Source organism: Ambystoma mexicanum, chromosome 5p, assembly GCF_040938575.1.
Source record: "Ambystoma mexicanum isolate Mex_15411 chromosome 5p, UKY_AmexF1_1, whole genome shotgun sequence".
Taxonomy (NCBI): Eukaryota; Metazoa; Chordata; class Amphibia; order Caudata; family Ambystomatidae; genus Ambystoma; species Ambystoma mexicanum.
In genome coordinates, this window is record NC_090930.1 from 1,013,490,495 (window position 1) to 1,013,517,101 (window position 26,607).

Below are 26,607 nucleotides of genomic sequence, written 5' to 3' on the forward strand. Positions count from 1 at the left end.
AGTATCAGATATCTACCCTCTGTGTCTGCTTCCGTCCCCAGCAACCTGAAGGGTACCTCCGGGCCTATCCAGGTGAACACTCTAGCGTATTTAGAGTAGCCCCGTGACCCTGGCCCCCGAGCTTTCCTTCAATTTTACCATGGCTTCGTTTGTGAGATGGGTTTCCTGAAGTAAAGCTATGTCCACCTTCTTTCTGTGGAGGTATGATTTAATTCTGTTTCTGCATGTGTAGGTGCCCATCCCACGCACATTCCATGTCAAGATTCTAAGTTGCGCCACCATGGTTACAGCGATGATCCCCCTTGACTCCGCCCCGCTGTGCTCCCATTCAAACCTGATCTGTGAATGTGGACATCAGCCACCCACTCTATCTTATTATGAAGACATCTAAGCAATGTAGAAAAACAACAACAAAAAACACTATCCAACTGGTCGCGCCCAGCGACTGCATTGTAACTGCTGCGCTCGGGCGCCCCCGCACTGCTTTGCCCCTTCCAGGTCCTACAGTGCGTGAGATTTCATGCCAACAACAGGTCGGCACCAGTCATTCCATAGGGTAGGCCTCAGTGTGTCGGCCTTTCCCAGCAAAGTTTCAACGGTTGAGTCATGTGCATAACTTGCTTCATCAGTGGTGATCTCATGCGGTCACAGTTTGTCATGCTTGTTCATGACTCAGTGATGTTATCTTTCATGTGCCCTGTTCTTTGCTGTCCGCCAGATTGTTGTGTTCCAGGCACATGTTGGCGGCCGCTGGTGTCTCAAGGAATATAGCCCGTCCTTTTGTGTATTATCTTCAGTCTGCAGGGGTATAGTAGCATGTAGTTTAAGTTCAGCTGCCTCAGTCTTGCTTTGATCGGGACATAGGAGTTCCTCGCTCGCTGCACCGCTGGTGGGTAGTCTGGGTATATGGTTATCTTGGAATCGCCTCGTTCTATTGCTCCCCCCTCTCTGGAATACCTAAGTATAATTTCCCTGTCTTGGAAATTAAGGAATTTTGCAATTATTGGTCGAGGGTGTGAGCCCAGGGGTGGTTTCTTTTGGAGGGATCTGTGTGCCTGTTTGACAGCAAAGTCTTGTGAGAGGTTGCCCGCACCAATTTCCTGCTGTAGTAGTGTTTCCACAAATCTAGTCGGGTTCAGGCCTTCTGTTCCTTCCAGGACCTCAAGCAGTCTTATGTTGCTGCATCTGGACCTCCCGTCCGCCTCCTCGGCTCTCGCTTCCAATGTTGTTACCCTTTTTTGCAGCTCAGGTACCCTGGACTTCAGGTCCGTTGTGGTCTCCGTTGTTTCTAGCAGCCCTGCTTCGGCGGTTGTTACCATCTCCGCGAGGTTCCTCGCGTCTTGTCTCATCAGCTGCATGTCTGTTTTTACTTCATCTATTTTAGTATCTATAAAAGTCCTCAGTGCAGCTATTGCCTCCAGTACTTGCCCGTCTCAGTTCTCTGCTTCCATGGCTTTGGCGGTTCCCGGTGGTGCCTTCTTGTGCTGTTGTGAGGGCCGTGATTTTGCTGCTGCAAACGAGTCTATGATAGTGAGTTTTGCTTTGTCTTTATCTTTGGTGGCTGGCATGGTGTACCCCTTAGCTAAGTTCCTCAGGGGCGTCAAATGTGGGGCCCAGGTCTTATTTGTGCACCGCTCACTTTGGTTCTTGCCACTCTGTGTGTCTCTTATGGCTGTTGATATGCGCTTCGTTGGTGATTCTTGTCCCACCGCTTTACTGGACAGTCTTTCCCTGCGTTCGATTTGTTTGCTCGTTAGCCGTGCGCCTCTGTGTTTAGGTGCACTTTAGCACATCTTGCCATTCTATGTACCAGTGTGGCCCCTTTGTTCCGAGAGTGTACTGGGTTGTTTGTCAATCTGCCGTGTTGAGCGAAAGAAAGAAAGGAGGGGAGGTTTGTCGTGCCCCTTGTGCTACACAACTGTTGTTGCTGCCCTTGTCAACTCCAGCACTCGCCAGTTCTCAACCGGTAGGCTTTCAGTTTTTCCTGCGTAGCGTGGTGCTGTCTGGTTCACACTGGCTCACTTGTCAATTTAAGTTTTGGGGTTTATTTGCCCTAGCTGCTTCAGTTTTCCTCCCCACTGCACCAGTCATATGTGCTCCTTGGCTTAAGTCCAAGTCACAGTTCCCCAATCATAAGTATGCGCCCGCTGTGGGCATGTGTCCATTGATTACTTTGCTTCTTGCATTCACCGCACTTCGCTGTGCTTTACAAGCCACCAGTCTCTCACCTCAATCGTGGATCACCTCTGTGGGCGGACTCATTCCGGGTTGGGTCTATGTTCTTCTCCACAGGCTAAATCACCAATGTCTCTTGATCAGGCGGGCCAGCAAGTGCTATTCTCCTACTCCGCCATCCGCACTCTGTATCTTTTAGTCACTGCTGCCTTCACGCAGCACACTTATATGTTACAACAAAGCAAGGTCCTGGTGCATCAAAAGGTTGGCCCATATAACAATAAGTGAATTAGAATTATTTTTCTGGTCCAAACCCTAAATAGCTAGTGTCATTTGTACATATTATATGCGGTTAGAAGTCAAAGTCATTCCTTCACAAATGAGACATAAACATTCTTGAAAGTGCAAAGTAAAAATTTTTTATGTCAAGAAAAACAAATAAAAATAACATACATGGTGAGGTCTAACATGTAAAGACATATAAAATCAGTAATATAAATGGTACATACAAATTATTTGGTATAGATTCATTAACAGAATGAGAACACTAAATGAGAAACATTAACATAAATTTGTTCTTCATCACTTTTAGATAACAAATGAAATCTGAACAAATGAAAGTATAAAATTGAAACTTATTGTTGTACAGTTGTAATGAAACAAATAAATTAGTTATTTTTATATCCCCAATAAATTTTGTGTTTTTATATATTGGGATTGGGTCTGCCTACGCATTAGGGGGAAAAAAGGAAGTAACAAAAACAAATTGACAAGAAAGGAGCTTTATAGACAAAGTATCCTTGTCCTTCGAAATGGTGGTTTACAAACAAGAAAAGGTCCTAGATGTCACAGTATAGTGTGATGGACCTTGTATCCCCTCTGGTTAGCAATGCGTTTCGGCGGTACAGACTTCAAAGGAATAATGATCTGCATATCTGGAGAGAATACTCCGCCTTCATCAGGGCAATAAATAGCAGGACCCTGTATTTGTGAAAAGGAGGAGAGCCAGTTAAATGAAGAGAAAAAGACAGGATGTAAAAGTGTTGTACAGAATTGTAAGAACAAGTGAAGGGTAACAAATTGTACATCAAAAATCCGCATATAGACTAGGGTGTCATGTTAGAATATGGGCAGAGCAGAAGACATTGGCCTTGTCTGCCTTTTGTCTCACATTACCAGGTCTACATGTTTATAAAGGTGAGGAGTCCTCAGATAATACTGATGGTCCTACCTCTCCTAAAAACACAACACGATGCTGGTATTGGGTCCCCTTCGGAAATGCAATGCAAGGGTCTCCGTGCAGACCCGTCGGTCCGGCGGCACACAAGGGGGGAGGGTAGGGGGAAGGAGAGAGGAGGGAGGGAGAGAGAGAAGGGAGAGATGGGATGTGATGGAAAAAGGCACTCGCCACAATGGGCTTCCATCGATTGAGAGTAATTCTGGAGGGCTAATGTTGTGGAAAAATGTGTCTCTGTGGAGCACGTGAGGACGGGTGATTTTATTAGATCACAAAGATTTCAAAATTTTCTTCTCAGGATGTTCGTGAAGTTCATGGATTCTTGTCGTAGGTCCAATGGACTGACTGTGATATAGGCAGAAAATACGTCTATATTGGAAAAATCAAATAGTAAAGAAAAGAAAGGCTTCAGAACTTTGTACAGCAGTAATAAGTATTGTTCTGCCCTGGGAGCCATAGAAGGCGCATGAATGATTACCTGCTAGGGTGTCTTTGTCGGGGCAGTCTGTCATTGGGTAGACAGAAGATTTGAGAGAGCAGAGCCCAGAGGAGCGGATGTCCGCCTGGGGGCAGCCTTGGTCGGTGCGTCTCGAAGTGGTGATCCCTGGGCACGTAGCTGTGTGATAGGGCGGGACAGTAAACCAGAGGAGGAAATAAATTATCAAAATTCTACGAAAATATGGGGTCGAATTGGAAGCGTATGATGGAACCCACGTTGTTACCTGTTCAGGGTAAGCAGGATATATCAGGTCTGCTGGTGTTCACATAAAGTGAGGGAGGGCGACGTCGCGCCTGCACGTCAGACTTCGCGGGTGTCGGCAGCACAAATGCAGGTTGTAGCTGTGAGGTTGCGCCGTCCTTCATCCATTGGCCCAAGCAAGCAGCGGGTCACGGTAACTCCCTGAAGTAGCAAACGCCGCCTCAGGCGTGGCTCTGTCTCTGTGATGCGTGTGTTAGGGAGTCTCCCCGTGCCACGGCGCCGGCAACCACCGACTTCAATCCACTTTTGTTCACTGCGGTGCCTTCGCGTCCGCAGCGGCGAGCAGCCCTTCCCCCCGCTGCTAACACGCAGACCCGGCCGCCATCTTAGTGCGTCAGAGGGTAAGGGGGGAGTCTTCGAAAATGTTTTCCCTTGCATCTGCAGCTCTGATTCTTCCCGTTTTTGTGACCGGAGTGCAGCTAAGTGTTTCGACTGCCTCCGAGTGTGCTTTTCCAGCTGTTTATGTAGTCTTTCTGTGCTTTCAGGATCTTAGAAAAGGATCTTGGCCAGAGTGCAACTCTTCAGCTGCCTTACGCCATGCGCACCAAGCCACGCCCTCTTAAACAGCTTCCTATATGAGTATAATTTAAAGAAATTTTGATCATGTTGATTGGGGAATCTCTGTATTCTGGGAAAAGTTTTACCAATGTTCGCGCGAGCGGCATTGAGCGTTAAAACTACTCTCTTGTTTCATTAGAGAAAAGGGCTGCGCTTTGTGCCAGTGCGACAACAAACAAAAGGATTGTAAAAATAAATTGGGTTGCCAAGCAACAGACAACACGTAGTACCATATGCGCTGCATGCAGCTACTTGCAAGTCAATAAAACAAGAAAGGAAATGTAGGAAATGTGAAATACTGCTAATTCGTCTCATAGGTGGCACAAAAACACCACAAAGGAAGCAGAGTTTGTATTCTCTTTATTTTTGAGAAGTAATTCTACAAGTAAAATGAAATGAATCACAGTCCATCCACCAGCAGATTTTGTACCTAATCCAATCCTGATGAGCCTATAACGGCATGGTCGGAATGGAAAGAGTATTTGGGCAACTACATAAAAACAGTTGAACATGAAGGGCAGACATCTAAAATGTAATGCCTTTTACTGCTCCATGCTTTGCGTCCAGAGGGTATCAATTAGAAACTTTAAAAATGTAAATGAGCGGCAGCTCAGGCCCTGCTTAGACAAAATTCTGTCCTCCTTTTAGGATCACGACTCCTGCATTGACCTGCTCGACAAATATAATAAGCATTTATCTGAGTTAGTAGAATCCGTGGCACCACTTACCACTAAGCTAACTAGGAGAATTAGCAATAGCCAAAAATGGTATACTCCAGAGCTTCTTGCTCTGAAGAAGGAAAAACGGTCTTTAGAAAGGAAATGGATCACAGATAAATCGGCAGAGAGTAAAGCGAGCTGGAAAGGGAAGGATAAGGAATATAAAGACAAAATTAAGGCAGCTAAGGCTAATTTCTTCAACACAGAAATCGAGCAAGCGGACAACAACACAAGTAAACTCTTCAATATTTTGAAGAACATTGAAAAGCCTGTATCTATTACTCCCCCTTTCGAACCTTCTGAGGAGGACTGTAATACGGTGCTAAATGTATTCCAAGCAAAAACGGAAAAGGCAAGACAAAATATTATCAAAGCCAGAACTTCTCCTAAACAGGAGAACTGCCCCATAGAAGTCAAGACCACTGCCAGAGAGCAGCTCCTTAACTTCGACCCTATCTCAGAGGCAGAGATGTTGGAGGTGCTAAATAACATGAAACCCACCACTTGCGCCGAAAACATTCTGCCCCCCGGCATCATTCTCCAACACAAGGATATCTTTGCTGCCCTCCTCCGAAGAATAGTAAATGCTTCATTTCAAGAGGGCATGGTGCTGAAAGATCTGAAGAAAGTCACTATTACTCCACTGGTTAAAAAAGCGGGCCTAGATCCCAAAGATCCCGGGAACCTCCGCCCCATAACCAATTCAAACTTCATCCTTAAACTGTTGGATAAGGTAGCTACTCAGCAACTCCAACAATTCGTAGAGAACCAGGAAATCCTGCACCAGCAACAATCTGGCTTCAGAGCATTCCATAGCACTGAAACAGCCATGCTGGACTTGCAGAATCGGATGTTGACTATGCTGGATGACAACAAGTATGGGATGTTGATGCTGCTAGACCTTAGCGCCGCATTTGATCTGGTGGATCACCCCCTCCTTATCAAGGCTCTTAGAGAGAATGTTGGTTGCTCGGAGGGGGCCATTGACTGGCTTCTGTCCTTTCTTGCCAACCGCCAAGCGAGAGTACACTGGGGTAACAGTTTCTCCGACCCTTGTGATATCCTATTCGGAGTACCCCAAGAGGCCAGCCTATCACCAATGTTGTTCATCATCTATATGCGCTCCTTGTGTAGCCTATTGGTGAAAGCTGGAATGTCGTTTACAAACTACGCAGATGACACCCAACTCATACTGGAGCTAGGGGGTAGGAATCACACCACAGACAGCGAAGTGATCACCAGGGTTTATAAGATCATTGACGACTGGATGCAGGCAAACTGGATGTGCTTGAATGACTCCAAAACTGAACTGATGTTTGGCTCCAGTCGTCAGCTGGAAAAACTGGGGGTAGAGTATAACACATTCCAAATCAAGAACGCCACAATACAAGTGGTCCCTAAGGTAAAGACACTAGGGATGATGGTCGATGCTGTGGTCGACTCGCATGCCCAGACCAGCTTCCTCCAGAAAAACACAGCCTACTATCTCAGGCTGATGAAAGCCATCAAACCATTGCTGAATGAGGGAAATAGGGCAACGATAGCCAGAGCCATCATCCTCTCTAGACTCGACTACGGGAATGCCCTGCTGTTGGGGGCCTCTTCCAAGGATCTCTCCAGCTGTCAGGTGATCCAAAACAAGGCGGTCAGGTTAGTAAAAAATCTGAAGAGGAAAGATCATGTTACGGAAGAGAGGCTCTCCTTACACTGGCTGAGAGTAGAAGAACGGATAAAGTTCAAGGCTCTCTGCCTGGTTCATAAGTGCCTCTATGGCACAGTGCCCGCCTACCTGAAAACGAGTGTAGTACCCTACAATCCCAGGAGAAATCTACGATCAGGTGGCAAATGCCTATTGATCGTGCCCAAGTTTAAGCTGAAAACCGGGCTGGGCAGATATTTTCGTGTACTGGCTCCCAAATTGTAGAACAGCACAGAGCCCCTGAACCCCTGAGGTTGGAAACTAATCACTCCACCTTTAGGAAGGTGCTCAAGACTCACCTTTTCAGATGAGAAATCGGGTGACGATGCCTCTTAGAGGCTTTCCGGTGGTTAGCAGACCCTTTAATGTCGTATGTCACATAGTATCTGTTGCGTATGTTTAAGCGCCCTGATGCCCACGGGCTACCGCTGCTCTACAAAAACTAAATACATACATACAAAGAACATACAGAGAATTGCCACCTTTGGTTTTAAATGAAACTGGTTCTGGTGACATGGACATATATGATAAAATCATGAGGCAACTGGATTATAACTACGCACCAGAGATGCATGTGGCCAAAAATAGATTTAATTTGTATTCAAGATTCCAAAGACCAGAAGAATCCACATAAGAATACGTATTGGCATTGAAACCTTTATCCCTCACATGCAGATTCGGCATTGAGAGAACTACAGAAAACCTCATTAGAGATCAAATAATCATACATACAAATAATACTTTGATACTAGAACGTTTCTGGATGTAAGTCAATCCAACACTAGCAGAGACCATAGCAATTGCAAAGAAAATTGAACACACACAACTCTGCTCTAAGGAGATCAAAGGGAAAAAAGTCTCACAACTGAATGCATAAGTAGAAAGCATACTTGGATCAGTGCGTGGTACAGAAATACATTTGATGAAAACGAAAACTAAAGGGAAAATGAGAGAGGAGAAAGAGAAACACTATAATTCGAGTGAGTAGAAACGGAGAGTGGAACAAACAGAAGTTGACAGCAAGCAGGGGGAGAAGAAAACAAATGCTTCCAGTGTGGCAGAGTTGGGCATTATGCCAACTTAAAGCAATGTCCAGAATTGAACTTGCAGTGTGCAAACTGTGGCATAGGCGGACACATTGCAGCGGTATGGAGACACAAAAAGAAGATTGCATACGTACAAGAACATTTGTCTGAAAAAGAACAGTCATGCTCATAAGAAACCAGGGAGAAGACTTATATTTGAAGTGCCCTAATTGCATCATATTGGTGGATGGTATGAAATGATTAGTTATGGTAGATAGTTGTTCACTATACACCATTTCTGTGAAGAAATGAGCGCTAGAATGGGTTCAAGGCAACTCTAAAAATAAAATCAAAATCTGATGTCTCTAAAAATCCTCCAGGATTTTTCGCAACAATACATATGCTATGATAATTTTGTGCACTGGCTGAGTTTAAATACCGGATGGCAGCCATAACGATCTACATAGCAAAGATAGGAGTCGGAAGTTCTTGGTTGGAGGGAGCAAGCCGAGCTACAAAAATGAAACTATATCCGTATCTGGATGAGCCGTGTCTGGTGTTTTTGTTTCCTAAGAAGGTGGTGTGTTGAACTCTTTGCTACAAGTGTGTTGCACCCAAATGTATTTTGAGGGCAGGAAACGTCTTACAATAGACATATTGGGAAGATTAGCAATGCATTTCATTTGGATAGATTTGTGAAGGTTAACTATGTGTCACATTTAGATGGATTTGTGAAGAATAGAAACCTAGAAAAACTTTGAGAGTACCCAATGTACTAACCACCCAACTCCTGCTCCCCTCCTACACACATCTCTTGTACTATACACACCCGCGGAGTAGCCAAACCACACACACACATCCAACATAACTAACACTTGCATACAACAACAATCCTTGAAAATTGAGCTTACCCCTACAGACACAACAAGCCAGTGCTCACAATCATAACCTTAAGCACCAGCCAATGTACACACAAATACTATCGAACATAACAGATATTCACATACAACAAACAACTCCGGCACTGGGCGCAACATTTACGGATACACAAACCAGTCCGCTCAACCACAACCTTAAATACCAGCCAATTTACACATAAAACACACAGACACATGCCCAACATAACAGACATTCACATTTAACCAACAACCCAAGCATTGGGGCTCATCCTTATGGCAACAAGCCAGTGCATGTAAACAACCCATCTGCAACCCAATACACATAGACGCCAGTTTCTCCTGGTTCTGGACCTATCCTATCCCTCTACCATCGCTAACCAACCCATCCTCTTTCTTGCAGAGCCACATGAGGACCTGAAGACTGCCCCTGGGTGGTAGCCATGCATTGTATAAGTCAACATAACATAACACAATTGTAAAATAAAATGGGTCTATACCAGTAGCTCAAAGCAAGGAGCATTCCATTTGCACTAAGAGAAAGTTTTGAAGGAGCTAGAAAAGTTGGAAAAAGAACAGATCATTGAAAAAATAGTCATCAGAGTGGATAAATCCCATAGTGGTGGCGGTCATGAAGAACGAGAAGGTGATGATGTGTTTGGATTTAAGAGATGTAAATACAAAAATTCAAGTTGATCAGTTTCCTCTGCCTAAAGTAGCAGAGATGCTGAATTGTGACACTTCAGCACCTTGGCTTTATCTGTGCCATACCACCAAATACCCCTTATAGAACACAGAAAAGACATCATGTCTTTCATAACACCATATGAATTGTACCAATAAAATAGAATGCCGTAAGGATTGGCATCATCGGCGGCCGTGTTTCATCGAATGCTGTCACGTGTTTTAAAGGTTTGAAGGAACAGCAGTATATCAAGATGACATTTGAATCTATGGAAAAGGTTTGAGAGAACCTGATGGAAAGGCTTGACGCATTTTTAAAGAAACTGTGAAAAGGGTCTGACCATTGAGATCCTGAAGTGCAAATTCAGAAAGAAAGAAGTAGACTATTTAAGACTTGTGTTAAATGGCGAAGGATAAAAAAAACATTTGATGCACTTTAGGTAGTCAGGAATGCACTAGTCCCCACAACATTGTTTCTAGGATTACCAGAATTTTACAAGCAGTTCATGAAAGATTTTGCTGATTTCAAGCAACCGTTGAGAACATTGTTGAAGAAGGATGTAACATTTGCATGAATTGATGAATGTGAGGATGCTGTGAGGAAGATAACATTTGGAATTTGTGAAGCTCCTACTTTAGGAGCATGTGTCATTGGTAAGCCACTGAAATGTACAGTTGATACCAGTGGGGAGGGTTTAGGAGCAGTCATGTCACAAGTAGTAGGTGGATCAGAAAAGACAATAAGTCATGCCTCAATGGCTATTTCTGATACAGAATCAAGATATTCAGTCATAGAACGAGAGTTATTAGCATGTGTCTGGGCAATACATCATTTTAGGGATTATATGTGGGAAAATAAATGTACTGTGTGCACAGATCACACACCATTATGCGAGGCATTGACAGTAAATGTACTGACCAAAGCTGCACCCAGATTTGCTAGACTGAGTTTAAAATTACAAGAACATGATTTTCAAGTTAAATATTTACCAGGGATACAGAATAGAGTGGCAGATTGTCTGTCGAGATTGCCCATAGAAGATGTTGAAAAAAATGACTTAGAGAATGAAGTAGTGGCATTACTACAAATTGGAGTAGTGGAGTTCGATATCAAAGGGAAAATGGTGGGAAGAACTGGGAAATGATGTTGACTTGAAGAAAATGATGCAATGGCTGCATGTTAGTTGGCTAAACAAAAACGAAATAGTAGAACAGTTAGTTCCGTACTGGATTGTGAGAGATAAACCGTCAACTGGTGATGGGTTACTTCTGAGAGGACAACAAGTGATTTCTCCCAGTACGTTAATCACATTATGTATATGGGAAATGAACGACATTCTGGCATTATTTGGCACCAAAAGAAGGATTAGAGAGAGAGATATTGGTGGCTATGTATGAATTTGAGCATAGAAAAAATTAGCAGGAGTTGTTGTCTGTGTCAAAATTCTGACAAAAGTTTTAAAAACAAGAAAACCATTTCTTAATCCAGTGGAAATGCTAAATGGGCCATGGAAAGAAAGTGGGATTAGACATTTCAGGTCTATCAGATTATCATGTGCTGGGAAAAAGAATTAAGTACATGATTGTGTTGATGAACTACTATTCAAAGTGGCCAGAAATCAAGGTGGTAGAGATATTTCAAGTGCAGATGTCATTAAGTTAATGGAGAATGTGTTTAGAGAGGAAGGGTATCCTGACATACTGGTATATGACAATGGAACCCAGTTCCATTAATATAATATGTATGTATTAAATATAAATGTACTTCTTATCACCAGAGGCCAACAGATTAGTAGAAAGATTTAACAGGGTGTAAGTTGAAGCAGTTAAGATGGCTACAAGAAATAACATTGTGCATGAATCATGATTTCTTTTTGTTGAGTATGCATAATGTAATTCAGAAAGAAGTGAGGACGGTGGAAAGGCTAACCTCTTTTAAATCGCCTTTCCAGTAGTGGAACATGTAAAAGTTGTGCATGGTTTTCCAAGTTAAATTTATTGTTTTGCTTTTCTGTTGATGTTAGATGAGCATTTTTGAGTGTAGATGTGCAAGGATGCCTGTGGGCTGGTGGAATTTGTTAAGTTGAAATGGATGAGTGTATTGCGAGGTCAAGGTCACGATCGATGAGGGTAATCCTCACTATATCTCTTATTGCCAGAGGCTGTTTGAGAAGGAACAATAGGATGAAGGTACTGTTCAGATAGTGGGGCTTTATCAGATTATCGTGACTTAATTTACTACATGGGCCTCATCACTAGTTGGGCTGTAGCCCTTAAATGTGGCGGTAACGGTATCACCGCCACATTTAAGGGCTAGCTAGCACTATCATAAGTTGGGCAAGGTGAAAATCCCTGTTTTCGGCAGTATTACCACCGGCTATATTATCCCGCAGTATTAGTGCCGAAATTGCCCCATTGGATCAAATGCACCCAATCGGGAATGGGGATTTACCGTTAATGCCCCACCTGTGATCCGACGGTAATACCGCTGTACCGTTGGGTGCTAAGGCTACAGTCGGGCAGTATTACAGCCGGGATACAGCCCAACTCGTCATGAGGCCCATTGCCTTTCAGGAGTGATTTTAAGAACTACCACTGTGTGGGGCTTCTGAGAGTCAACCAAGTTGATCATCAGGGGTTTCCTACACTTGGTCTTACCATATACTCTCTCTGGGTAGCTTAAGGTTGACTTAGGAGGTCAGGGATTTGCTATGTAGGTGCAGTTAACACTTGGAGGAAGTCAAACAATAGGGGCCCTCACAGATATGTAAAAGTACTACTACACAGTCAACTACACAAAAGCAAAGTAAAAACTGTTTAAGTAAAGTGGAGTGATAAAAGGTGGGTGAACTATGTAAACCAACCTTACTTATAAATATGAGGCAGTTAACTTTAACTTGTTCAGTCCTTCCCTAACCAGCTAAGTCAATTCCAGTGTTCTAGAAGGAGTTCAGCCCACAGGTAAACCTGGGAATGAGTTTATGAAGTCTTAAAGGTCCCCCTAATCACAATGTGGCAAAAGCCAATGAGTAAGCAGTTTAAAATGTAAAAGCTCTAATAGTACAGAAAGCTATTTTCCCAATTCCTACACCTTCAGGAATACCCAAAGATGAATTCTAGGCCAGAACTCTGCCGCTTACAGCCATGTAAAGGCAGTGTTTAGGGAATGGACTTTATGCCCATGCAATCTGTGGCAAAGCAGAAGGAGTTGGATTAAGTAGTGCCATGGTTCAAGGGTATTTCTTCAAAATAAAAAGAAAATGCCCATCTATCCCTACCACTATGAGGGAAGTTCTTTGCCTAACAAACTAAAAATAAGGGTGCTTGTCCAAGTACCAAAACAAAAATAGTTCTTCTGACACTTCTAAGCGCTATAATGCAAAGAAATAGAGCATCTGAAGAGTTTCAGAGTTGCAAGGCAAATTTTAATATACACATACAATATACTCAAGCGGACTTCACGTTCAACCACGACCAGTATTTCATGGACAGTGGAGAAGTACCTAAATGGTTCATGGTGTCACCTTTTACACAAAACTGAGCCAGCATCAGCATAAGTAATTTGTTATTCATTTGCAAAAGATAACACAATAATTCAACCAATCCTTATCTAATCTCAAGTGGGTACGACAACTGTGTATTTGGCAGATGTTCCTGCTATGTCAAGAGTCTTTACTTTGCTTATGACTCAATCATATACTTTGTCCACCAGTTCACGGTTGGTGGCTTGTGTTTGATATCATTAAACATAACCTTGTCTGCCCGTTGCTCCAACAATGGTATCCTATTTAAGCAAGCTTTCAAAGAGACCTTTTTGGGCTGCCACGTTTAAAGAGAAGCTGTGAATAACAATGGGAATTCCATACTCCTAGACCCCGGGGGAGAGGGGCCCTTTTTAAGAACAACTTTAATTGTCCATATTTGAATAAGACAAACTAAACAAGAAATGCCCCAATTCACTACCCTTAGGAGAAGTCATCTTTGACTTTTCTATTTTCTGTCCTACAGAGCATGCTGCGCCAGATCTGTTGGGTGGACAGATTCAATCTATCTGAGTGAAGTAACGGGTCGTGAAGAAGATGATGCATGAAAAGATATATCATTGAAACCGGTCGACCACATATCTAGATGTCCGCCAAATAAGGGGGACACACAGAAAAACAACGAGAATACTCAATGCCAACTACAGCAGTTTATCTAGAATACTGTAGTAGTGTTTTACATTCTGGCACTGTGGAAACTCAAGATAGATAGCTTGAGGATCTACAACAGTGGTAGAAGATAGAATTATATGTTCGAGTAAGAAATATACACAACATTAAAACAGTGAGGCGACCAATACCATTTGCAGTCTCATTGTCATATGGTTTTATTGAATATACCATTGAGGTGATCAGACACACCCCACGGAGGGCAAATAAATGGTCACTTAGACACATAGACCCAAGTGGACTGCCTGACCACACAATGAATGCAGTATGGGAAAAGCTATCCCAAACTGCACTTTTTTGTGAATTGTTGAAATGTACAGCGATAGCTGATAACTCTTAAAAGAAAGTAAACCCATTGCAGTAGGAGGGCTAGTCTCTTTTTTCCAATCCCTTTAGAAAGGCAGAGCCACAGCGCTACCTAGGGCTATATTACATCACGAAAGGGAAAGTGTGTTCTTCTGATTAGGGCAAGCGTTGAGGGTACACAATAATATTGTGAATAACTACTGGCAGAATTTAAGCCTTGTATGTCTAGTGTTCTGTGTGATACTGTGTATAAAGTTAACAGCAAGGACATGATACCCCAGTAACGAAGTGTAATGTCACAAGAAACAGTCTTCGCACATTTGAAAGTCTTCAGCAGTAAAAGAATAGCAAAGAGGGGCTTGAGCCTGACAGAGGGGAGCCTAAAGGTTGTGATAAAAGCTTGGGTAAGGGAATTGTGAGTGAGAGGTCCGAGCCTGATGGCGGGAGACCTACTTTGAATTGTAATGTTGATTTGAACTTTGAAATTGCAAACTAAAGGAACTTTGTTGAGTTGTGAGACCAGAAGGAAGCACGCCTGGTTGAACTATAAAACAAAGAACGTTCATGTGGAAGGCCAAGTAGGATCTGGTCCATATTGTGAACTGCATCCTTGCAACCAGAGCCAGGGTTTGTCACACAGTCCGAGCATGCAACCTTACCTTGTACTATACCAACGTGGGGAGAACGTTTGCTCAGCTATTTTGACTGTTAATTTGAACACTAATTTTCCTTTTTGCATATACATTTTCATTTTCAGTTATTCTACAAGAGTAAGGGCAGGCATTTTCATTTTCACAGTTATTCTACAAGAGTAAGGGCAGGCATTCGGATTTTTAGTATAAGCAAATGTTATTTTGACTAAGAGACTGACGTCTTGTCAGTGTCTGCTTGTGATACCATGCCTCCCAGAAAGCATATCTTCCATCATTAGCTCATAGTGTTTCCTTTGACTATCTTTTGTCAGCGTATGTCTTTGATGGTTTACTTTCACATTTTCTGCATGATAATCACATATAGGATGTAGAAAAAAATCGGGAATAGGTTTTGAATGAGGTACTTCAGTAATTAAACACTATCGATATTGGTTTATTGTTTCACAGAATGGTTGATGTAATGATCATTGTTTTTCAAACCTTATTGCCCAAGGCTACAGCGTAACCCAGCCAAACAATGAAGACCTCACTTTAAAATGTTTCTTTCAATTTGAATTGCCAAGACCCAGCTTTGATATATTGCTGTTGCTTGACACTTGTTTTTTTCTATTAAACCTCTGCAGGCTACATCCATTAGGTCTGAAAGAATACCAGGTAGACCATTTCCTGGACAGAGGGACCCAACCAGAGGAGACGATGGATCTAAAGTTCAACAACCCCAGGAAATATGTCTCCATCAGTATACCGTCGAAACCGGATGGCATGTCGCCACATATCAAATCCGTTGATGATGTCCGGGTGATCGGCATTAATCTCAGTAACTTCCAGAAACCTATGCAGTTTTTTATTTGTGTTACTGGGGTGTTTGTGTTTTATCTAATATACGGATATTTACAGGTAAGCCAGGTTGCTCTTTCATAATACCCTTTTGATGATGATAAATATTGGTTACCACAAATCAAATCTGTATTAAAATAAAGGCACTATTTATTTCTGGTAGTGTCTGCGGTAATGTGGGATTGTTTATTACTGAAATGATGTACATTTCTTCTAGGACTTTTTCTTTTGGGTAGGTTTGTAATGTGCAAAACCTCTACCAATGAGACCATGTATGTATGTTGTGTTACGTTAAAGGGATTTACACAGCGCACGGCTGTCCTTTGCATGGTTGCCTGCCGGATCTGAAAATAAGAGGGAATGGTGGTTTTGTCCGTGTTGTGTTGGTAGTTTTAGTTTGGAAATAAATGTCACTGTGTGAGTTTGCTACTAGGTGGTATGGGTCTGTTGGCTGCAGGTGGTTGAGTCTGCCTGGAAGGCCTTGTGAGCCTTGTGTACCTGTAGTGTATGGTTGCGATTGGATGAGTTATTGGAGGAGGTGTGGATATTTGCTGTTTGGTGTCAGTGTGTGCGCTGCGGTAGCTGTGTGGGTGATATAGTTGGTTGGTGTGTGATGTGTTTCGAGGAGAATGGAGAGATGTAGGGTTAGTGGGGGGAAAAGGGGACATCACACCTTGTCAAAAAACTAATGTATCTGGTCTTTGGCATGTTACAAATAGGGAGTAGATTGTCCCTTTATGGCATTTTATTTTTATTTATTTATTTAGTTTGACACATATAGCGCACAAAACCCTGAGGTACCTAGGCGCTTTTAACTTAAGAATACGGTTACAGCAAGTGCTTCAGGTTACAGAAAAGGAAGCGTCAGAGGTGAATTACATTGTGGAACGTGCAAAAGGTAATACATCATACGCCTAGTGAAAGAAAAAGTACATGGTCACATCAATTGGGCTTATCCATGTTGCCAGGCAGCAGCAACCAGCAGTTGTAAAGTCAAAGTCGGTGGGCAAATACATGGAGTCTACCCCATGTTGCAGGGCGGCAGCAGCACATAGATGAGACGAAGGTCCAGCAAAGGGCAAATGCATGGTGCCTACCCCATGTTGCAGGGCGGCAGCAGCACAAAGATGCAGAGTCAAATCAAAGGGCAAATACATGGTGCCTACCGAATGTTGCAGGGCGGCAGCAGCACACGGATGCAAAGTCAAATCAGAAGGGCAAATACATGGTACCTACCCCAAGTTGGAGGGAGGCAGCAGCACCACACAGATGCAAAGTCAAATCATAGGGCAAATACATGGTGCTTACCCCATGTTGCAGGGAGGCAGCAGCATCACAGGCAACCAGGGTCGGTGGAAGTGGGGGTATACACATCATCACAGGTGACCAGGGGGGTGTGGGGGTACACACAACATCAGAGGTGACCAGGGGGAGCGGGGGTCCACACAGCATCAGAGGTGACTGGGGGGAGGGGACAGGAGTACACACAGAATCACAGGTGACCTAGGGGAGGTGGAAAGCGTACCTGAAGCAGACAGGGGCATTCAATGTGGACCTTGGATGTTGGTAGCCGGCTCCCACCTCCCGGCTGCAGTGTGATTGGCTTAGCCCGGTAGGAAAGTCAGGCGGGGTGGATTATTTCTATAAGATAAAGTGAGGTTTCTTTGTGCATAATTCAATAGACAACCCATCTGTACAGGCAATATCAATATTGTTTAGTTTATTATTTGATAATGCGCTCCAAACCCTGGGGTAGCCGGGCGCAGCGGTAACAAGAATACTTAAGCTTGGTTACATACAGTGGATACATACAGTGGATGCATTACATGTTATTGCAGTATTTACAGTACAAATATACAAGATGTGGGTACATCGCATCACACAGGAGGTGGTGAGATAGTCTATAGTGCAGTTTTCAGGAATATCATGGTAGTTACATGCAATGATCCAGGATCTAATGCAGGGGATCAGTTTGATGGTCGTCATTGGTCCAGAGCCAGCTTTTCACGTTACGTCTGAATCTAGAGTAGGGTTGATCAACTCTCAATGCAGTAGAGAGTGCATTCCAGGCACGGGCAGCTCTAACAGGGAAGCTTGCTCCAACAACATACTATTAGGTTTATTCACAGATCTAGCCTTGTGTATCATGAGAGTGCTTTGCATAACAATAGAGGAAGCTGAGATATGTGGACAGATGCAAAGTACATTGAGAGATTTTATGAATTGGTGCAAAGACCTTCTCGGTTGAACTTTAGGCAAGCAAATATATATTATTGTCAAAAGCTGCCATTGTGATGGGACTGGAGGTTATAGGTCTGGGCGATAGTGATCTGGAGGGTGTAAGTGTGGCTTGAAGAGGTAGGTTTTCAGTTCTTCACTAATTTGGAGGACATAGAGATTCCAACTTGCAGGGATACCTTGTTCTAGATTTTAGGTTTGTCCAAGGAAAATACTTGTTTCCATGCCCTTTTTTATTGTTGTCTGGATGTGTAGGCATGTGGCTGTGAGTGGCTTTCTGGAAGTAGGTGATTGCTTGTCTACCAATTATAGTATGAGTTACTGCTGTGTATAGCTTGGTAGATGATGCCTTAAATCTTCATATGAATGTAGGCCAATATGGGGAGACCATGCAGTTCTTGTAGAATGAGTGATGTGGTCCGAGTTTCTATGACTAGTGATTAGGTATGCTTCAGCATAATAAACTACCCAATTAGGATGAGGTCCAGTAGACTGCATGTGCAGCGCATAGTCGCCCTCTCTGTGGAGCAGTACTTGGGGTTAAAAAGTAGACCGGAAGGTGGTAAGAGCGAGGAATAGATTTATGTTCTGGAGGTATCTGGCAGTTTCTACTTTCATGGTTATATTTTTCTGGAAGGAGAGCTTGGATGCAACGTGTAAGTCAAAGGACTTGGCAGTGTAGATGAAAGAGGGTGTGAAATTCTCCATTTTCATGCATTGTAACAGAGATTTTATTTGATTCCTGGAGACTTCATCGTAGAGGAAAACACATTTTGCGTTTGTGGGATTTTATTTGAGGTAAAAGGCTGGCTTCCAGGATTCTTTTCAGTAGAAGAGGGACCTCCGCGATGGGTGTCATATTTTCATAACACCGACATAGAGCTTTGTGTCAACATCTTAATTGTAGATTTAGATGTTCTTTTTGAGTATGGGGGCATGGATGGATAGAAAGGCTGTGTCCTTTTCCCATGTTTCACTTGCCAGTCTGCTGGCAGCCAAGCATAATTTACTTTATTCGAAAATTGATGTTTAAAGATCAAGGTGCAGTTAATAATATGTTGTTTATAGATCCCTTTGGCTTAAGCATTTTTATTTAAGACATTAAAATATTATTACCCAACTGAAAATGGTACTCCCTGAAGCTCAAAAGGATGAAAAGCTTAGTTGGCCTTGTCAGAATTCAAACCAACAACCTGAAGATTACACAGAGAATTCAGCAGCAAGTGCTTTGCCCACTGATCTATCTTACCTGTTTAACAGCTTTTTATCTTGTAATGTTTCATTCTCGCTTGATTCAGCATGGCGTGAGTGATCATCGGATCTCTTCCTGAATGTGAGCATGCAGTTGAAGTAATCTGCTAATCTGGTCTTTCTGAGCTGTTTAGCTGGCAGTTGTCGGGCTGAGGCTTTTGATGTCCATGGTATGGTTTAGCAGAGCCAATAGAGCAGTGTGAAATACAGGTCTCGAGATATCTGGAAGCTGTACTATTTTGCATTTACCCCATTATGGCGTTGATTCTCAATAAATACTGTGATTAATACAATGACCTCATCACTCCCTTTATGGCGGTGGCCATGTGGCCAGGGCACAGCAGCCACTACCTGATACTGACTCTGGGGGCGGCTATATGAGGGAGGATGACATGGGAAGAGACTGCAAGGCAGTGTCCGCTTCCCTCCTGAGTCTTGTACCCTTCTTTCTGTATTTGGGCCTGTCTGCTGTCTTTACCTCTGAAGTGGGCCTGGAACCTTAACTACAGGGAGATCTCGCTTGCTGTGTACTGCCAGTAATCCAAAAATGGGTCTGCAGTGAAGCAATCTATTCCACTCTCCTTCCCATTGTTATCAATTCTCCTTTCTCTCCTTCCCCTCTCCCCAAGAGCATTGAAGTAAATGTCCCCAAAATCTGTGGGTTTGAGTGTTTAGAGCTAAAACCACTCCCTTTTGAGTAGTGTATAATTTCAGCAGCAATGTGTTCGCCTTGGAAGCAAGACGACACGAAGCAACACAGGTTCGATCCCCAGGTCCATGCTTAGAAACCTCTGGGCATTTAAGCGCATTATAAATACGCAACTAAGACAACAATTACGCAACTAAAAACAAACAAAAAAACCAATTCCTGTAACAGCACCTCGATGCCCGCGGGCTGTGTGAGCGCTTTAAAAATGCTAATAAATTAAATAAATATATCATTTATCAATGTATGTGCTTGAGAGGGTTCCGATAGTGAAGAGGGCAGTCTAATGCAAGTGACTTCTACATCCAGTTTCCCTTCCATTTGATGTGATGTCATCTTACAGATTTTGACATTAAACAATTGTAAACATTTAAAACATTATTTTCCTCTGATATGGTCCTGTTACTAATAGGTTCATCAGATTACTCTCACTTAGATTAATCAAATAATGTGATTTCCCTGTCGACACGACCTATGGTGGGCGTGTTACAGGTTTTGGATTTTTACTCAACAATACTTTATTCCAAAATTATTTTTCCATATCAAAGTAGCACGTTCACTGGCACGGATGCTAGAATATATTTATGACTGGTGTGTGCCATTCTCCAGCATGGGGTCTGGCATGGATTCACATGCTCATGAATATTCCCTGTCGTCAGGCTGGGAATCCTCGGTAAAGAAAAAAATCAGTATCAGTTTTGTTTCTGATCTGTCTTTCTTAGTAGTAACCAATCACTGGTCTCTGGGTCATACTGCCCCCAGCCAATGACTGCCCTCTCCCTAAGCTACGCCCCTGGCAGCCATCCTCAGATTTTTACTGCATGCTCAAGTGTTGGGAGTCCTCGTGCTATAGCTCTCGAGCTTTTACTCGTTTTGTGCTTTTTCAAAGCGATGTATCTCATTTTTCGGTTTAATCGAGCCTCAAGCTCCACCGTTTCTACTTCCGATCAACGGGGACCCGTTTCGAATTTATCTACGCCCCTCAAGGGTGAGGTTTTCGTCGAGTTACGCTTCTTGGAGGATTCCAGAAGTTTCTGATGCCTACCTCATGGACGAGAAGAACATGGCCCAGGAGAAGGGAAGCTCGACTCCCGGCAAACTGTTCAGGATCTGCCCTGGATGCAACCTACAAAATGTGTTCAAGGAGGATGAGCATTCGAAATGCCTTTACTGCCTCCACGAGGACAAAACGCACGTGGAGAAGGACTGTGCGTTTTGCTTTAACATGTCGGATCGGACGATGAGGGATCGCCGGACCCGTCTCTCCAACTGGCTGGAAGGCAAGAGCCCAGCAGGTGAGAAGAAGAAGAAGAAGTCTGAGCGGTCTTCTAAGTTCTGTGAGGGCGCCCCGGCGACGGGGGCCCAACAGAAGGCAAAGCACTGCGAGTCTGCGGGCACCGGGAGCGCCGAACGGTCGGGCTCCTCGGCTGCCAGGCAGGGTGCACCTTCAGCAACGCCATCAACCGAGAGCCAACGCTCTGGCTCGGGGAAGAGAAAATCCGAGCACCCGGCTAAGCTTCTGGAGATGCCCTGGTCGATCTCGGAGGAACCGGCCGAGGGGGAGCGAGGCGGTGACCCTCCCCCTAAGGTGAAGGCCTCAAGCGCGCCCAAGGCGGCAAAGGCCTTGATCCACCTTGTTAAGGCCTCTATTGAGGGAGTCGCTACGGCCCTGGCGAAGCCTGTGGAGGCTATCCCAGTGGAGGTGACCTTGGGGCCTAGAGTTTCCCTGCCTCCGCGGAGGGAATCCTCTTTTAACCCCAACGAGAGGATCCCCGTGAAGACCCCGGTGGGAAAAAAGGGGGGGAGCGGTGACCGTTACGGATACGGACTCAACCTCCGAGGAGGAACTGGCCGAGAATTTGGAAGAGGCCCAGCCCCACGGGAGGAATCCCGAGGAGGGGGACGACGAGAGCGAGGGTGGCAACGACGATGAGGTTCCCGTGGAGGAACAACTCTCGCTCCCGGCATGCCCGTCGCAACCCGAGCCTCAGGACAACTCGGCGGCCATTTTGATGGCAATCCAGGCCTTATGCACGGAGAGAAGGACGAGACTGCCCCTACCCCCGACGGACGTCCCAGCTGTACCGGGTCCGTCGGGAAGCCCTCCGAACAAGAGGAGGAGAATTCATCCAGTGCCCCTTCAACCCACGTGGCCTTCTCAGCCTTTGTCGCCTTCCCCGATCCCGAGGGACGACACAGGAACGGACACGGCCACGATGGGGACGATGACGACTGCAGTGATGACGGGACTGGCCTCCCGTCTCCGATTCCTCGGGTGTCCCCACCCGACGAGATTGGCTCTTTCCACGCCATGATTGCCAGGGCATCCGAGCTCTTTCAACTCTGCCCTGAGGAGAAGAAGAAGGAAGGCTTCCTCTACCAACGGCGCAAGGCCAAAAGGTCCTCGCGGTGCCGTTGCTGGATGACATCTGGGACGAGGGACTTGCCCTCCTCAAGAATCCATCCACGACACCTGCCAAGAGGGACCGGTACGAGAAGTAGTACCGGGTCCCCGACGCTGCCCCGTTGTGCCTTAGGGCGCAGCCGACCCCGGATTCGGTCATCTCAGCGGCGGCCAAGAAGAAAGCGGGGGAGGAATTGGCGTCATCCTCAACTTCCCCACCGGACAGCGAGGGTAAGAAGCTGGATGCCGTGGGACGACGAGTCATCTCGTCAGCGACAACGATTAAGGTGGCCAACGCCCTAGCGATTGTGCCCGCTACGACAGGGAATGTTGGTACAAGATCGCCCCCCTGTTGGACTTCCTCCCGGACGACAAGAGGGCAGAGGCCCTACAGGAGAGTGAGGTGGCGTCGGACCACGCCATAACGGTGGCCACAGACATTGCCGACACCAGTTTCCGCCAGTTGGGCAACAGCGTTTGCCTTCTACGGCGGGGGTGCCTCAAGGCGACGGATTTCCGCCAGGACGTGCAAGCCAAGGTTTTGGACATGCCCTTCTACGGGAACAATCTGTTTGGAAAGACTGTGGATGAGTCGCTGCAGGCCATCAAGACCGACACGGAGACGGCTCAGGCCTTGGGAGTTCTGGAGCAACGGCGACCACCCTTTCGGAACTCCGGAGGCAAGCAAGGTGCCTCCAAAGGATTTGGCGGCGGCTCCTCGACCTACCGTCAGGCGGCCAGCTCCTCGTCGCAAGAAGCCTACAGGGGACGAGGCAAGTCCGGTGGATCTCGCTGTCGTCGCCAGGGAGACCAGGGCGGCAAGGCTGCTTCCAAGCAAGACTGAACCGGCCGTCGTGTTGGGCCCCCACCGAAGCACCCCGGTGGGAGGCCGGCTGACAAAGTTTGTCAGCGTGTGGAAGTCCATCTCCACCGACAGTTGGGTGCTGGATGCCCTGGCCCACGGGCGCACTCTGAAATTTCTAAAGAAGTGCCCCCGAATTCCTCCCGTGGCAAGGAAGGAAAACCACGTCCCTCAACTACTGTTAGAGGTAAGGGCGATGCTCAAGAAAGGAGCCATCAAGCTTGTCCCAAAGAGTCTCCGGGGCTCCGGAGTATATTCAAGATACTTCCTCGTCAGAAAGAAGACAGGAGGTTGGCGTCCCATCCTGGACTTGCGTCGGCTAAACAAATACATCAAGGCACAGAAGTTCTGGATGTTCACCCTCCAGCACGTGCTGGGCCAGCTGGAGGAAGGCTAATTCCCATCCTCGTTGGATTTGGAGGATGCATACTTTCACATCCCCATCCTAAAAGGACGCTGAAGGTTTCTCAGGTTCGTAGTCCAAGGGCGGCACTACCAGTTCAAGGCCCTCCCATTCGGATTGAAGTCGGCGCCCAGGGTGTTCACCAAGTGCCTAGCACCAGTGGAGGCGCGGCTACGCCTGCAGGGGATCTACGTCTACCCCTACCTTGGCGACTGGCTCATCCGAGCAGGGACAAGGGAACTCGTCGTAGAACACACAGCAAAGACCGTCCGGCTACTCACGGACCTGGGATTCTCCATCAACTTCCCCAAATTCCACCTGGTTCCGTCGCAGGTCACGCTGTTTCTGGGAGCCAAGCTCGATACAGTAGCGCAGTTGGCCTTGCCGTCGGAGAAAAGAACGCAGACCATCCTGGGCAAGGTACAGCGTCTGCTGGCCACGGAGATGGCCAGAGTGAGGTCCATCAAGTCCCTTCTCGGGATGATGTCCTCTTGCATCTATCTGGTGCGCCTGTGCAGGCTTTGGATGCGTCCTCTGCAGGAGTTCCTCGACGCCCGTTGGACGCAAGCGACGGACAGCTTCGAGTACAAGATCTCGCTCAACGAAGCATTCCGCCATGCAATTTGATGGTGGGGCACCCGCGCGGATCTCCCCGCGGGAACAGACTTTCAGGCTCCAGCATACCAGGTGACGGTGATGGCGGATGCCTCCCTGGAGGGGTGGGGAGCGCCCACCGGAGATCTTCACGCGAGAGGCCTGTGGCTCCCGGAGGAGAGGCCGCTCCACATCAACATACTGGAGCTCCGAGCAGTGTTCTGGGCCCTCAAGTCATTTCTCCCGTCCCTCAAGGGCAAGGTGGTGAGGATCTTCACCGACAACACCACCATGATGTTCTACATCCGGAAGCAGGAAGGAACCAGATCCCCAGCCCTGTCCAAGGAAGCCAAGGATCTGTGGCACTGGGCCGTTGCCCAGGGGATGTTTCTGGTGCCTTTTCATCTAGCAGGGATAAAAAACACCATCGCCGACTCACTCAGCAGGGAGCTGCGCTTGTGCCACGAGTGGGAACTATGCCAGGATCAAGTGGATCATCTCTTCCGGCGATGGGGCAAACTCCAAATCAACCTGTTTGTGACGGCGACAAACTCCAAGTGCCAGAGGTTCGCCAGCAGGTTCCCCCAGCCGAGGAGCATGGGCGATGCTTTCTCGTTGCCGTTGCTGCTCAGGCTCATCAACCAACTCAAGAGGTCCCGGTGCAGGATGATCCTCGTCGCACTGTGGTGGCCGAGACAGATATGGTTCCCGGACCTCCTGGACTTGTCGGTGTCCCCGCCAGTCAAACTGTCGACGGACGCAGATCTTCTCTCCAGAGAAGGAGGCGCCATTCTTCATCACGACCCGGAGTCGCTGAACTTGCAGGCCTGGCTCCTGCAGCACTAGAGTTTGGAGGGTACGATATCCCGGCTGACTGCAGAGAGGTTCTTGCAAAGGCCAGGGCGTCCTCAACTCTCAAGTGCTACGGACACAAGGGAAGAGGTTCTCTGTCTGGTGCCGTGCACAGAAGATGAACCCTCTACGGATTATAGCCCCTCAAGTGCTACCGTACTTGCTGTCGCTGGCCAAAGCTGGACTAGCTCACGCTTCCATCAAGATACATCTGGCAGCGATTTCCCGATACACCAGAACTGCAGGACGGTCGTCCCTGTGGTCTCATCGCCTTGTGAAGGAGTTTATGAAAGGACTGTTCCGATCTCCCGCCGGTGAAGGGTCCAGCCCGGCGTGGGAACTCAACGTGGTGCTGACGAGGCTCATGGGCCCACCATTCGAGCCTTTGCATTCGGCTCTGTTGAAGTTCCTGTCGTGGAAGACAGCGTTCCTTGTGGCCATTACCTCTGCACGACGTGTGGGAGAGATTCAGGCCCTTTCATGCAAGCCTCCATTCTTGACTTTCCACGTGACGAGGGTGGTGCTGAGGACGCACCCCTCCTTCATGCCCAAGGTGCCGTCGGACTTCCATCTCAACAAGCCCGTGGTGTTACCAGTCTTTTTCCCGTCGCCTTTGTCGCCGGCCGAGAGGATTTTGCACTTGCTGGATGTAGCTAGAGCGCTGAAGTTCTACGTGGACCGAACAAAGAGTTTTCGGAAGACATCACAGCTATTTGTGAACTTTGGACCTGTGAACCAAGGGGAGGCTCTCTCGAAGGCTTCCATTTCCAGATGGCTCTCCGGCTGCATCATGCACTGTCATCGGTTGGCAAACTGACCGTTGCCCGGCCGTCCGAGAGCCCATTCAACCAGAGCGATCGCTGCCACCACAGCGTTTTTGTCTGGTGTGCCCCTGCTGGACATCTGCAGGGCTGCTACATGGGGGTCCACTCACACCTTCACAAGATTCTCCTGCTTCGACTGGGATTCCAGGGAGGAGTCCAGAGTCGGCCAGGCAGTGCTGCGCAACCTGTTCGCTTAAGGTGAGCCTGGTGAGGAGGTAAGAGATGCTTAATGTTGAGTTTTATGCAATGCTTAATGTTGAGCCTTGGTCATACTGCCACTTTACGTGCTACCAAATCTGAGGATGGCTGCCAGGGGCAGGGCTTAGGGAGAGGGCAGTCATTGGCTGGGAGCAGTATGACCCAGAGACCAGTGATTGGTTACTACTAAGAAAGACAGATCAGAAACGAAACTGATACTGATTTTTTCTTTACCGAGGATTCCCAGCCCGACGACGGGGAATATTCATGAGCATGTGAATCCATGCCAGACCCATGCTGGAGAACAACAGTTACAGGTGAGTAACTTGTTCCTTTCTGCACATAGATTGATTCAAATCGCCCCTTAATCCTCATCTTACTCGATCTCTCTTCTGCCTTTGACACGGTCAACCATGCTATCCCGGTCAATCGTCTCCGTGATGAACTGGCCTGATCGACCCTCCCAGGTCCAACTTGGGTCCTTCCTTTCCTTTATCTCACTCTCTACCTCTGGT

At 46.2% G+C, this 26,607-nt stretch overlaps 1 protein-coding gene across 5 annotated transcripts in view; it reads left to right on the forward strand.

The window, feature by feature from the left end:
• SLC35B3 (solute carrier family 35 member B3) overlaps positions 1–26,607 on the forward strand; it is a 627,346-nt gene that overhangs the window by 231,673 nt on the left and 369,066 nt on the right. For all 5 annotated transcript variants that reach the window (XM_069613487.1, XM_069613485.1, XM_069613486.1 and 2 more), the window contains one exon: positions 15,547–15,820. In XM_069613487.1, the coding sequence (XP_069469588.1) occupies positions 15,620–15,820 (201 nt within the window). In that variant the 5' untranslated portion in view covers positions 15,547–15,619. The remainder of the gene's footprint in view (positions 1–15,546; positions 15,821–26,607) is intronic.